General features: G+C 37.8%; 1 protein-coding gene across 1 annotated transcript in view; it reads right to left on the reverse strand.

Moving 5' to 3' along the window:
• Nucleotides 1-4240: 4240 nt before the first annotated feature.
• The window catches only part of psmc4 (proteasome 26S subunit, ATPase 4), a 13659-nt gene continuing 2281 nt past the window's right edge, over nt 4241-15618 (reverse strand). The window contains exons 3-11 of the mRNA XM_036558593.1: nt 15213-15399; nt 14636-14782; nt 13986-14095; nt 12423-12516; nt 11435-11602; nt 10575-10651; nt 7254-7422; nt 6097-6152; nt 4241-4548 (exon numbers count right to left, since the gene is read on the reverse strand). Coding sequence (XP_036414486.1) covers nt 4435-4548; nt 6097-6152; nt 7254-7422; nt 10575-10651; nt 11435-11602; nt 12423-12516; nt 13986-14095; nt 14636-14782; nt 15213-15399 — 1122 coding nt within the window. The 3' untranslated portion in view covers nt 4241-4434. The remainder of the gene's footprint in view (nt 4549-6096; nt 6153-7253; nt 7423-10574; nt 10652-11434; nt 11603-12422; nt 12517-13985; nt 14096-14635; nt 14783-15212; nt 15400-15618) is intronic.

Raw genomic sequence — 15618 nt, forward strand, 5'->3', positions numbered from 1 at the left:
TGTGGTGATTGGAATTCTAGATAATTGATTTAAAAACTAATATTGCTAAATTGAGGCTTGATAAGGTGTAACTGTTAAAATAACTTATTGCTTTATTATAAAATATGAATAAATTGTAATTCTAACATGTTTTTAAGTGTAATATATCTGTAAACGCTAGGGACACAAAAATGGACGTTTCTATAGAATGACCCCAGTCTTCAAGGGTTCTTTAGTAAAACCACTTCTATCTAGGACCATTTCGTGCTTAAACAGTTCTTTCCATGGTGAAACAGTTCTTTACAATTACAGAGAATGTGTTGTATATGGTTCTGTATAGAACCTTTTTGAAAATGTTCTATGTAGCACCAAAAAGCGTTCTTTAATTGTGACAATGTTAAGCTTGCAACAATAGAAGAACCCTTTTTGGTGCTACATAGAACCATATACAACACATTCTCCATCGATCTGAAGAACCATTCCACAAAAAAGTTTGAGCTTGAAATGTTTCTACATAAATCTGTATCTCCATGGTTCTCAGTGTTCTTTGCTAAAGAACCTCAGGAGTGTACATTTCAGAGATGTTTTAGTGTGATATAATATGCTATATCACAGTGGTAGAACCAGTAGAACTGGCTACGTTCTGCTGATTTTGCACCTGAGAAGTGCTGACAACCACACAAAAGGCAATAACAAAACCCTCATGCACGCACCAGCACAACCCTCATAAACACCCTCTTGTGGATACTGGCGGTACTGCATTCCGAGGCTGCTTTAAAGGGCCCAGATCACAGAAAAACACATTTTCTCACTGTTTTTGAAATAAAAGAGTTTGCTATTGTGTGTAAACACTTGTTTACAACCTACATCAACATGTGCTTCATGCCTGTATTATATGTGGTTATATTTTGACTTACTTTTGATGATGAGAGCATCTCCAGCATAAAAAGCAGGTAAACATCATTTCTCGCTCATTACAACCCTGATAGCAAGAGGACAGTGGTCCACTGTCAGCCCGCTAATGGCAAAGCTGGTGGTCCACCGGTATTTTGCTCAGCATCTTCCGGGTGGTCCACTGGCGGTTAAGCGGAGTATTAGACAAAAGTCCACTTATCATCGCTCATTTTCCACTCAGTCCAGTTTACTGATTTCTCCTTCCTTCCTTTCTTTAGTTACACTTTGTAAATTAGATTAGTAAATAATTTTAATCCAGCTCAGCGTCAGCAACAACATTTTCTATAAAATCAGCTAGCTAACACACACAACAAGCTTCATGTACAAATTCTCTGAAACAATTTATTTGCACTAACAATTTGTTTTGTTTCAAACGTTTAACGTCAGCTGCCTCACCAACGCTTCAGCTGGATAACTAACTTTGGTATATTAGCTAGTTGACCAACACATTGATGCACAGTGGAAACGTGGTAAAGGTTTCAGAAGTAAAACTTTAAAAGTTGTTGAAAAGTTTGGAGTTTGTTGAGTTGTTTTAGTCCTGTAGTTACTTTAAAAAACAGCAGCCTGTTAGCTCGCTGAAGTGTGGGTGATGGAGCTCACGTTACCATTAGCTGAATGAAAGCGTTAAGGTTTGGGCTTTGGGTCCATAAGACGGCAAAATGGTTAGTGTAAGTTAGCTGTTTATTCAGAATGAATGGGTTAATGTTAAACGAAATGGGTAAAAACAGATTAAAGGGATAAATAGTAAAAACAGATTAAAGGGATAAAAGAGTAAAAACAGATTAAGGGATAAAGAGTAAAAACAGATTAAAGGGATAAAGAGTAAAAACAGATTAAAGGGATAAAGATTAAAAACAGATTAAAGGGATAAAAGAGTAAAAACAGATTAAAGGGATAAAAGAGTAAAAACAGATTAAAGGGATAAAGAGTAAAAACAGATTAAAGGGATAAAAGAGTAAAAACAGATTAAAGGGATAAAGAGTAAAAACAGATTAAAGGGATAAATAGTAAAACAGATTAAAGGGATAAAATAGTAAAAACAGATTAAAGGGATAAAGAGTAAAAACAGATTAAAGGGATAAAGATTAAAAACAGATTAAAGGGATAAAGAGTAAAAACAGATTAAAGGGATAAAGAGTAAAAACAGATTAAAGGGATAGTTGCAAATTGCAAGAGAAAAAAATGTAAATTCATTTATAACCAAAAAAAAAACATTTCCTGCAAAACTCAGTTTTAGTTTATTGATTATTTACTATCCAAAACCACCAGTGAACCTACATTAGGCTTCTGATATTGATGGTAAAAAAGTGATAATTATATTTTAGCTTCTCTAAACTATCATAAAACAGTGTCTCAGTCATCAGGCAGTGAATTCATAACCATTTCATGTAGGAACTTTCTGTGAGGGAGCTTTTAGAGGTGGACGTCTGGTTCCTATCACCACCACTGTGAACAGTTCTGACTCGGTAAGTTTATCTAGAACAGAGCGTTTCACACCAAACCACTCTGAATGACTCTGTTTACATTCTAACCAGTTAATTATGCAAGAATTTTGAAAAATCTGTGGAATTCCCCTTCAAATGTGCTGGGATATCAGTTTTAATTTAGTTGCTGGAATCAGACATTATAGATGTTTTGAGAGATAATTATGACAAATTAAATGTGGACAATCAATAAAGACTTTTATTTTGGTAATTTAAGTAAAAACAGATTAAAGGGATGTTCAGTGTAGATAAGAAATATTACTGTGAAATCAGTCAGACTGTTTTTCATGTTTTAGTGCATTTAAACTGATGAAGCAACACTACAAACGTGTTTTGCTGGAGCTTTAATCTCCGATACTGGTCAGCTGACAGCACTGTGGAGTTGCTGACGTTTGAAACAAAAAAAATTGTTAGCGCAAATAAATTGTTTCAGAGAATTTATATATAAAGCTTTATGTCAGCTACCTCACCAACACTTTAGCTAGATGGCTCAGTTGGATAGCTAACCTAGCTAACTGGCTAACATCTACCCAAGCTGGGCTGCAGATAAACGGCAAATAAATAAATAAAACTACTATTTGTTATAACCCCTTTATTAAATGCAATACTACAATCCAAAGCTAGGAAACGTTAATTCTCGGGCAGACGTCAAAAAAACAATTATAACCTCTGTATTTCGTCTATTACAATAGAAACTATATCTTTTATAATCACTGCACGCCATCTTGTGGTTGAAGGCAGTACTACAACCTGAGGCTAAGCTGCTTTAACCCTTATGTGCAACATCAAAGAGAAGAAATGTAACCAGTTTAAATGTCTAGTAACAGATTATATTTATATTATAAATCACTGTACTCCCTCTTATGGTTGAAGGTGGTACTACAACCTGAGGCTGAGCTGCTTTAACTCCTGGGCTGATCTGGAAAAAGAGAAGGAGAGAGTGATGGAGAGAAACGGTCAGCTTTTCTTTCCCACTGCCCATCACTTCAGCGGCCTTCGCTCGTCCAGACTAGCACAGTACAGAGGAGCTGCCAGCGGTCAGCAACTCCATAGTGCTGTCAGATGACCAGTATCGGAGATTAAAGCTCGGACTAATTTCACAGTAATATTTCTTATCTAGACTGAACATCCCTTTAATCTGCTTTTACTTAAATTACCAAAATAAAAGTCTTTATTGATTGTCCAAATTTAATTTGTCATAATTATCTCTCAAAACATCTATAATGACTTGTTCTGATTCCAGCAACTAAATTAAAACTGATATCCCAGCACATCTGAAGGGGAATTCCACAGATTTTTCAAAATTCCTGCATAATTAACTGGTTAGAATGTAAACAGAGTCATTCAGAGTGGTTTGGTGTGAAACGCTCTGTTCTAGATAAACTTACTGAGTCAGAACTGTTCACAGTGGTGGTGATAGGAACCAGACATCCACCTCTAAAAGCTCCTCACAGAAAGTTACTACATGAAATGGTTATGAATTCACTGCCTGATGACTGAGACACTGTTTTATGACAGATTGGAGAAGCTAAAATATAATTTTATCACTTTTTACCATCAATATGAGAAGCCTAATGTAGGTTCACTGGTGGTTTTGGATAGTAAATTTCACATCAAACAACTCTGAATGACTTTGTTTACACCTCAAATCACTGAATTATGCATAAATAAAAATAAAAAAAATCAGTGGAATTCTCGTTTAATTATGAGGATAATTAATGAAGGAAGCCGAAAGCTTGTTGGTTTTATGGAAAACATTTTATTGGTTCTCTTTGCTGTGTACAATTGCATTAAACTGAATACATAAAACGTCCTTTTCTTGCAGAAGTGTGTGTGTGTGTGTGTATATTTGTTTACATGAACACCTGCGCAGTGAGTCCCTTTACTGAAGCCCAGAGACTCGAGCGCAGCCTCCTAGACCAACAACATACTGTACGTACAAATAAACGCTGAAAATGAGAAAAATCAAATGGAACAAAGGAATCAGGCTGATGCTGATATACAGGGAGGGATTTCTCTACTTGTAGAATTCGTGCTCCTGCTCGTCCTTCTTGATGACCGTTTTATAGGCCTTCTCAAAATCCTTGGCCAGAACAATGTAGCGGTTTTCACGCACAGCCAGCATCCCAGCCTGAAAACACAACATGAGGAGACGGTGGAAAACATTAGGAAAGAAAAAAGAAACTAAGCTTAATGAATATTAAGAATCAGGGCTGTAAATCTCACAGTAGCTACGTTTCCATCGGCTTTCTGAGCAAATTGCAAGGGAAAAAATTTAAATTTATAATCATTTATAATAAAAAAAAAACAAAAACAAAAACAAAACAAACAAAAAAAACAAACAAAAAAATTCCTGCAAAACCCAGTTTTAGTTTATTGATTAAAATGACATATCTATTTCTAATTTCATGTTAGTCGCTGCTTGTGTACCTCTGGCTTCCCCACAAGGTCATTCTGTTTACTGCTTTTAAATATTGTTGTTATTCTTATTATCTTTGTGTGTAAATGTGCTACTTTTCCACTGTAGGTTTTCACAACATTTCAGATGTCAAAAGTTTATCTGCTAAAGTTGAACAGAAAAAAACTGTCAACATCTCATAAACTATAACCGACAATTTACGTTTCCACAGCCTACAACAACCAACATTTTGAAGGTAAAACAATTTAATGAAAAACAAAACAAAAAAACCCCACAAGACTTTTGGGGGAAAAAAAAACGTAGCTGCCGACTCATTTTGACTACAATTCTTTTTATTTTTTAATTTTTTTAAGAAAAGGATTCAAGACCTGATCAAACATCTTAATCTGAATCTGAACATTTTAGCACGATTCAAACATTATTTAAAAAAAAAAAAAAATGTACTGAATACACAAATGTAACTGGACAGCAGTGAAATATGAACAGGATCCTGATGCTCAGTTACATTCATTTATGAAAAACACAGAAATCTACATCCATCCGGATTAGCTTTACAGAGAAAAGTAACACTGTCACGCAAAACCCTGCATCTCCATTTTTTTTTTTAACTTTTTTTTGTATAATTTGAAAAATCCAGTTACTTTTTACATTGTGTTCAAATTTCATGATGAGCAGACCAGCAGAAACGGTTCAAACTGACTTAGAAACACATTAATAATGTAAACTCAAAGTTAACATGACGTAAGGATTTTTCCTTCTCCTGTAAAGTGACTGTTTTGGCCATGTGAGGTTTTGTCCTGAGAGAGAATGTATTTCTGTAGGAGTATAAATGCAGCAAAATCAACATTCTGCTTTTCTGGAGTTCAATAAACACATCGACAGATATCAGTTTGAAATATCGAACTGAAACATCTGATGCAGATAATTTTGCAAATATTCTTACATTTCTTAATCTTCTAATTTAAATTTTAATGTATTGATTATCATTTTATTGTTTATTATGTTTTTAATTTCTATTGTCCTTTAAATAGTCATTTTGTAAATGACTGTATTTTCTCCTTTGTAAGGCACTTTATATGACAGCAGTGTGTGAAAGATGCTATATAAACAAACTTGCCTTGCCTTAAAGGATCTGCTGATACTGATATGACTAATAATATCATGGATCTTTAAAAACAGAACACAGAGCTTGTCCTGGAGCAGCTCCCTCTGACGGGCATTAAGTCAGTAAAAAGAGCTGCTTTAGTTTCTGCGACTCACCTCTTGGCATATGGAGTTAATATCCGCTCCAGAAATCTTGTCCGGCCTGGCAACGTCTGCGCAGACGGGTTAAGGACAACAGACCACACACAAACACACATTAAACGTACAATATATCTGTGTTGGCTTCCCATCAGCACCACTGTGATGTGCTAGTATAGGCTAAAAAATATAATATACACGAAAATGCAGACCTTCTTTGCTCTGCTTTAAGCTTCAGCTCAGATATAGCTGCTTTTCTCACATCTCCAGCAGGAAACTTTTCCTCAAAAGTAGAACAGTTTCTTGTAAATTGTTGACTTTTTACGAGGCTGAAGTCGCTTCTCGTTCTCCAGCTTCATGTTAGAATTTTCCCGTCCCACCTTAAATGGTGCCTGAGGTGCCAGAATGAAACTGCTGCACCATTTAAGGTGGAACGGAAGAATTCGAATGAGAAACTGACTTCAGCCTCACGACTTTTTAGTGTTTGTCAGTTTCTCGTTGAGATTAAACGTATCAGGAAACCAGCTGGAGTGATTATAAACACTAATCAGTCCATTCGTCTCCAAATTATCGATGTTCGTCTTAAATCTCTCTCTTTGCCGTTTCGTTAGATACTAGCTAGGCGAGATTGTTGTCTGTGTTGCTATGATGACCAGCAGTCTGCGCTGATCTTCAGGGTTAAAGGGTGAATTAGCAGTTCTACATTAACTCCAGAGTTTAAGACCATTTATTGTTAAACTGTGTTGAATTTTTTTACCTACTTTTTTTTACCTTTTATCTAGATTTTTACCTACAAATCTAATTATGCTGTGGAGAAAAGAGCCACTGGTGCCTGGTGACGTCATAAAATCAGAAGGCGTTTTAGAGGCGGGGCAAAAGCCATTATATTTTGAAGATAAATAATTAAAAAAAAAAAATCAGTCTTTTAAAATGATGCAATGAAACTGTGCTTATTATAAGCAGTAACAAGATTTTACCTAACAAAGTAAAATCATTTTGCGTTCTGATTAACTAAAACATGAACCGGCTTTAATAAACGATGTCAGCCTGTGATGCAAATTAAAGTGTATAGTTTCTTGCAGTGAGGGGGAAACTGGAAATTTGGCCGAAGTATCACTTTAAAGGAATCCAGCTTTATCTTGTAGAGAGTGTTTAGAGATCACTGGTGAGGATACAGTCCTCCAGGTCCACCTCCTCAGACAGGTTCATCTTGCTGGTGATGGTGGAGAAGATGAGTCGTTTCTGCCTGCGGTCCGGCAGGGGGAACTCGATCTTTCGGTCCAGCCGGCCGGGACGCAGCAGAGCGGGGTCCAGGGTATCTGCCCTGTTAGTGGCCATGATGACCTGCAGAGAAAAAATTAAGACATTATAATTTCAGTAGAAATATTTCAATAATTTTTCTGACAGCTCAGGTTGGCATATTGGTAGATTGGAAGTGGAGGCAACAGAAGAATATGACAATTTTTAAAAATTTTGTCAGGAGCTACAAACCCGACACTATATACCTCTACTCTTTACTATGCACTGCCACTTTGTTTATACACTCATGTATATACAACTATTAACATATGTTATTGTTTACAGTGTTTAGTCACTCGGTTCATTCACTGGATGTGACACGCACCACTGCATTGTCACCTGCATATACTACACTTTTTTTTTTGGTACTGCACATCATATTTTATGGTTGATTTAGTATATTTTATTATATATCTTTACGTCTTGTATTTATGCATCTGTCTAATAGTGTACAGCAATACTTTTGCTCGTTTTGCTCTTTACTGAACTTTTGCTGCTGTAATAGACGACTTTCCCTCTGGGATTAATAAAGTGGTCGTCTGTCTGTCTGTCTGTCGTTCCACACAATGGTTTAAAGCACCACTTTTAAAAGTGCTGTTAACTTTGTTAACCTCTTTATGCTTTTAGCTATAAGCTCCTGCATGAATGTACTCACAACAAATAAAAACCAATCTCGGTCATTTCTCAGATTTAGAGCATATTTCTCATCGGCCACTCCTTTCCAAAGCCCTGCCCACCTGAACTACTTCAGTGGTGCCTGGCTGACTACGAGTGAGCAATGTAGCAAAAACAAAAACAAAAAATCCTTAGATGTGGGAAAATGACTAATGTACAGCTTTAATAAAAAGAAATGCGAAAGATCATTTTTACCGCACTTTGAAGAGCAGCATTCTGCAGTGTGTTGGCTGTTCTAACTTGTAGTGTTTGGACAGTTGTGTTAGTCACCAACACCTATAACCATGGTTACCACAGTTACTCCCGTCTGAATGCAAGTTTACCTCCGTAATCCGATACCTTACACAGGCTGCCTGAAGCATAATACACACCGTCTGCTCAGACAGTTTTCTGAGGCAGAAATATTACAATTTGTTTTTCCTGAGAAAAACAGAAGCAGCAGCGCCACGTTTTAAAAACACTAAGAGAAACTAGGACTAATGAGAGATTTTTGTTCAATGTTTCAAACGCTGTGCTGAATCAAATACGATTAAACAGGACTAATTATGCTCTCCTTGTGACAAAACATGCAGTCGGTCAGTGTTCAAACTCCGACGTTGTCTGCAATATGCTCAGAAAAGCGTATTGTGGCGCAACATATTACAATAACAATAAAATGTAATATTTCTAATCCCAAACTGAGATTCTATTATTTGCAATGAAGTTGCAAAGCCCTCAAAATGTAAACAAAACTATAAAAGTAAACATCCAACAAAAGATTTATTGATTAAACCTGGACTACGCGCTCACCATTAAGAGAAAACTACTTTCTTTATACAACTCTGAGCGAAGCTCACAGGACCTGGTTAATTCATAATGAAAGCTTTTTTTAGTGCAGTCTGTGCTGCATTACACTGACCCAAATCACACAACCTAATTAGCTCCTTTAGTATTACCTGGGGACGAAGGACAACTCAAGGTGGTTGTTGTTCGCCGTACTCATTAAAAGTGTTAATGAGATCAGCTGGTAGATTCTAGCGCTTCTAAACTAATTCATTCTGAGACGGTCAGAATCTACACTGTTTCATTATATCTGTGATGCCTTATTGGGTATAATACAACAGATCTGACCACACAATCAGGTTGTAAAGTACTGTTACACGTGACCACAGCATTACCAATCCTGTATCACTCCGCCGACCATCGGTGCTGAGCACAACAGTCGCCTTACCCAAAGCCACTGGAACTACTTTCTTGGTGGAAGAAACTGTCAATACTGATAATTTTTTTTACTGTTTCGTTTAATAAAAGCATCAGGCTTTGCTATTATTAGCTATTTTAATAAAAGCTATATTAAAGTTTTCTCCTCAGAGGACGAAGCGCCAACATGTTCACCTAATTTCTTCTATTTTTACTACTTTGTCATATTTAAATTTCACATCATCCAACTAATTTTAATATAAGATAAAGATGACAGAAGCAACCACAAAATCAAGTCAGGACTTTTTATTGGGCCACTCAAAAACCTTAATTTTGTTTCTTTTGAGTTGTTCAGAGGTGAACTTGCTTCTGTGCTTCAGATCTTTGTCCTGCTGCATAAACCAACTGCACTTGAGCTTTAGGTCACAAACTGATGGATGGACATTCTCCTTCAGGATTTCCTGACAGAGAGCCGAATTCATGGCTCCATCAGTCATGGCGTCCAAGCAAAGCAGCCCCAGACCATCACACCACCACCACCACCATGTTTCACTGTTGGTATAATGTTCTTATAGTGTAATGTGGTGTTAGCTTTACACCAGATGTAACAGGACCCATGTCTTCCAAAAAGTTCCACCTTTGACTCATCAGAACACAGAATATTATCCCAAAAGTCTTGGGGTCATCTAGAGGTTTCAGCAAATGCGAGACAAGCCTTTGTGTTTTTTTGGTCAGGAGTGATTTGCGCCTTGCAGCTCTCCCATGGATGCCATTTTTGCCCAGTGCCTTTTTTTTTTATTATGGAATCATGTACATTGACCTTAACTGAAGCAAGTGAGACCTGCAGTTCTTCAGATATTCGTCTGGGTTTGTTTGTGACCTCCTGGGTGAGTTGCTGATGTGCTCTTGGTGAAACTTTGGTAGGCCGGCCACTCCTGGGAAAGTTCACCACTGATTCAAGTTTGTGGATAATGGCTCTCACTGTGGTTCTCTGGAGTCCCAAAGCCTCAGCAACGGCTTTGTAAACCTTTCCACACTGGTAGATTTTAAAGACTTTGTTTCACATCTGTACCTGAATCTCTTTAGACTGTGGCATCATGTAATGCTTTTTAAGACCTTCTTGCTGATTCACATTGCCAGACAGGTTCTATTTAAGTGATGTTACAACAGGTCTGGCAGTAATCGTGTCTGGTGTGATTAATCAAGTACTCGAGCGTCCATAAAACTCCCTATTCCAACAGGCAGAACTGTCTTTTTGACTCTGCTTCCCCAACATATGCGTAATAAAATACTGATTCAATAATCACTATATTTGGCAATAACGACGATCAGTCCAAACCTACCTTCACATTCACATTCTGATCGAAACCGTCCATCTGGTTCAGCAGCTCAAGGAGGATCCTCTGCACCTCTCGGTCAGCTGGAGGGAAAAATAGAAAATGATTGAATAAATCCAATTATGTTTCGGTCAGAGAAAATCTTCTGATGATAAACGTACAAGTGCTTTCAGGCCATTTATAGTGGATGCTTTTATTCAGCGTTTAAGACATGAAAGAACACACTACACACAATCAAGTCTTCTTGAGATTACTGGGCTGATCGACTACATTTGGGGAGGGAAAATTGTTGAAAAGTGATTTTTTGATGAATTATCACTCCAATAAGTATTAGGGGTGCACGTCTATAATTTGCCAATATCAGAATTGACAGATTTCTGCTCTAAACACACAAACAGCAATCGGCCAACTTCTTACTTTGATTCTGGCCAGTCAGTGTTGCATTGGAGGTGAACAACGCAAAGCAGGTAAGCGCACTGGCACTGTATTTAAAGAATGCATGACTCACTGTGTTAAATAGCCTGTCGCCTCTTACCTTCGATGTCGCACTTTATTTGAATTATGTTATTTAAAAGTGAATTTCCACTATTAAAGAGTAAATAATGTTGCATATATTGTGACTTTGGGCTGATAGGAAGTTATAGAAATGTTTTGGTCTGTTTCATTGTTCATTTCGCTCACACAGAGTGGAACTGTGGTATTAAAAAAATAATAATAAAAAATAAATAAATAAATAAATAAATAAATAAATTCAGATTCTGCCATAAATAAAATGATATAAAAAAAATGCATGAGTGGCCGCACATAAATATGGCCATGAATGCATTTTATGGGCAAATGTCTGCTGAATAAATAAAAAGTGGTACCTCCAGTCTGTGCATCAAAACGCTTGGTAGCGATGGCATCGATCTCGTCGATGAAGATGATGGCCGGAGCGTTCTCTTTGGCCAATCTGAATACGTCACGCACCATGCGGGGGCCTTCACCGAGATACTTCTGGACAAACTCTGAGCCCACCACACGGATAAAGGCCGCTGAGAACAGAGGAGAAAATACGCAACATTAAACACAAACTATGACACTCAACACAACACTGAGCCAATCAACCCTCAATGAGAGCAATAAAAAAAATACTCAAGGCACTTTTCTTGCATAAAATGTTCCTTGATCGTTTTTTTTTGGACCTGATTATTAAATTCAAAAACATTGGCAAAAAAACGTGTGCAGGGCTTGTTTTGGAGCATTATGTGACAACGGGAAAAATGATTATAGAGCCCTGTTCCCTGAAGTGGTGAGTCCTGGCTTGTGACTGGCTAAATCCATTCCACTGTCGCACAATGCTGCTTCTAGGCAACAAACATATTTCTGCAAATTCTCATAACAAAAAAAATGACTAAGAGACTGTATGACCAAGTTCATGCTTTTTATTGACTTGACCCAAATTCTTCCCTTTATTGTTAATCCTATTGTTGTCTTTAAATATGTATAATGTTATTGTAAAGTGAGGAAAATGAGTTTGTTGCCCTGAGGCAACATCGTGCAATAGAGGGTTAAGACAAAATTGTAAGGCACATCCTGACTGGACAGCCTCAAATTTCTGTCTCTCTCAGCTAAATTTGACTGACTATGTAGGTGGTTATGTATCTCTCTGCGCTGAAGGTGCCAAAGATGATCTTAATATGAGAAAGTCTCATTGATGCTCTTATAAAAAAATAATCTTCTATGATTTTATTTATTTTCCTCACTTTTTTCCAGGATTAATATCAAACAAGCAAAAAAAGTATTATACAAATAATTCAAAATAAGTGAAAACCATACTTAAAAAGCAGTGGTGTCAGTGACTGCGTAAGTTACCTGTAGTGTGATGAGCCACAGCTTTGGCCAGCATAGTCTTCCCACAGCCAGGGGGACCGTACATCAGCACACCCCTGGGAGGGTCAATACCAATCTGAAAAATACATAAAATAAAAACAAAAGTGTTAAATTAAGCAACAATTACTTGGTATGGGAACATATTTTCCTTACAGACATCACAATATTTTATTTTTCTGAAGTTTGATGCACCAATAGTGCCACATTTAAAAAAAATAAAAAGTATAGTTACTCTTATAAAACATTTTATTATATAAATTAAACAGGACTAAATATGCTTTTCTTATGATCTATGCAATTTCTAGTGTGCTAGTACTGGCCACACCAGTGACACATGATATGGGAACTCTGAGCCAATGCAAACCTCCAACACAAATATTTATAAAATGCTGAAATTGTGCCCGTGTCTACTGGAGGTCTGCACAAGCTTGAATATTAATGCCTGCACCCTCCCACTTCAACCACCCATCATGTGCGCCTGTGCCTGCAAAGTCTAGGGTCATTCCTGATGCAAAATAGAAGTAAATGTTTTTTTGCTAAACAAAATCAAGTGAACTTGCACATAGAACCCACATAAGAGACTCCAGCTTTGCGCTGTGCAGTGAAAGTGTGTCATTTGCAAAGAACAATATCAGATGGAAACCGTGATTAATTTGCATTTCATTTTACAGAGTTTATTTGCTTAAAATCTGCGTTTGAATGGAGACCCTGCTTTTAACACAAGTTATAATAAATGTCATAGACCAATCAGGCATAACATGATGACCACCTCCTTGTTTCTACGCTCATTGTCCATTTTAACAGCTCCACTTACTATATAGGTGCACTTTGTAGTTCTACAGTTACAGACTGTAGTCCATCTGTTTCTCTACTTTGTTAGCCCCCTTTTACCCTGTTCTTCAGTGGTAGTGCTGCTGGAGTTTTTAAACACCTCAGTGTCACTGCTGGACTGAGAATAGTCCACCAATCAAAAATATCCAGCCAACAGCGTCCTGTGACCACTGATGGACTACAGGATGATTAGCTCATACTGTACAGCAAGAGATGGGCTATCGTCTCTGACTTTACACCTACAGTGTGAACCAACAACGCAGGTGCGTCTAATAGAGTGGACAGTAAGTGGACACAATGTTCAGAAACTCCAGCAGCACTGCTGTGTCTGATCCACTCGTACCAGCACAACACACACTAACACACCACCACCACGTCAGTGTTACTGCAGTGCTGAGAATGATCCCCCACCCAAATAGTACCTGCTCTGTGAGGGTCCATGGGGGTCCTGACCACTGAAGAACAGGGTAAAAGGGGGCTAACAAAGTATCAGAGAAACAGATGGACTACAGTCTGTAACTGTAGAACTACAAAGTGCACCTATATAGTAAGTGGAGCTGATAAAATGGACAATGAGCATAGAAACAAGGAGGTGGTCATAATGTAATGCCTGATCGGTGTATTTCCTTACTCCTAGATCAGACCACTAAAAACACCCATTTTTGCAGGTTTGCGTGCGCGCGCACACACACACACACACACACACACACACACCTGTTTATAGAGCTCGAAGTGTGTGAGGGGCAGCTCCACGGCCTCCCGCACCTCCTGCTTCTGTATGTCCATCCCACCAATATCAGCATACATGACATCCGGCTTCTGATCTGTGAGAACAAACAAGCATCACACAATCAGCAGCCCTTTGGTTTTACCTGTGGAGGTATTAGAATTTAAATGATTACGGATATAATATGTGATTTTAATCCAGTATGAATCTGCAGTGTGTGTAGTTTTACAGTCTGGCGGTAATAATTGTGGAGTGATTTTAATCCAGTATGAATCTGCAGTGTGTAGTTTTACAGTCTGATGGTAATAATTGTGGAGCGATTTTAATCCAGTATGAATCTGCAGTGTGTAGTTTTTACAGTCTGACAGTAATAATTGTGAAGAGAATAATTGTGGAGCGATTTTAATCCAGTATGAATCTGCAGTGTGTAGTTTTACAGTCTGATGGTAATAATTGTGGAGCGATTTTAATCCAGTATGAATCTGCAGTGTGTAGTTTTACAGTCTGACAGTAATAATTGTGAAGCGATTTTAATCCAGTAAAAATACTGCAAATGTGCTTGTGCAGTTAAATGGAAAAAGAGAAAAATATATTTACTTGTCGTTTAACGTATGTATTCTGCTGTATGTGCATTTACCTGAGGTGAGCATCATGATGCTGCTGTCCGCCTCTGGGGGCAGAACGTCCACCAAGGCATTGCTGTGCTTATGCAGAGCCACTGAGGCATTGGGCTTCAGCAGCTCTCTGTCTATAGTGCTCAGGATTCGTACATAGTAGTTGGAGCCTGAAACAGAACACAATTAGCTTTGTACTATTACACATTACCATATTTTTACATTTAGATAAATATCTACTGAGTGTTGGAAGGAACGGGCACATTGATGCCAGGAAAAGAAAGCTAAGATAACGCTAAGATGAATTTTCCCTACTAGCATTTCTCATAATTCCATACTGAACATGAGTAAAAATGAGTTTTGATGCACTGATTTTAAGGCAGTAATTTAATTTGACAACTATAATACTATTTAATATAGTATGTGCTTTTTTTGACCAAAGTAAAATCAGCATCATTTTTAAATGTTGGAAAATGTAAAACGTATTATCTATACCTCTAGTGTAGATACCTATAGTTACAGCTGTTAATTCAGGGTGTATTTTATACAGTAATTCTCAACTGCCCCAAAATAATCCAGGTGAATCTTGAGAATACCTACCTGTGGTGGATCCCACAATGGCAGTGTTCTGGTCCACAGCCTCCAGGAACTGACCGATGACCAGAGGGATGCTCTGTATCCTCTTCACTTCCTCCTGAGCATGGAGGAACTCCTTCTTCAGGTTCTTCTGCTCATCTTTAATGTACTCCTCCTGCACCTCCAAGAACTCCAGCTCCTGCTGCAACTTCTACAGCACAAATAATACAGACTGCAATCAGTCTACAGGGTAGAGCCGTACAGCGACGCATGGAAATTGGAATTGTGGGCCGATGCCAATTGATAGTATTCGACTGCATCATTAAGAAAAGCACATCTCCATGTTGGTAGGTGAGCCGTAACCCTGACTGTGCTCTGACAGAGCTTGTCTCATCTCCATTACTGCAGATACAGCCCTGCAGGTGGATAA

The sequence above is a fragment of the Colossoma macropomum genome, unplaced genomic scaffold (assembly GCF_904425465.1).
Source record: "Colossoma macropomum unplaced genomic scaffold, Colossoma_macropomum, whole genome shotgun sequence".
Taxonomy (NCBI): Eukaryota; Metazoa; Chordata; class Actinopteri; order Characiformes; family Serrasalmidae; genus Colossoma; species Colossoma macropomum.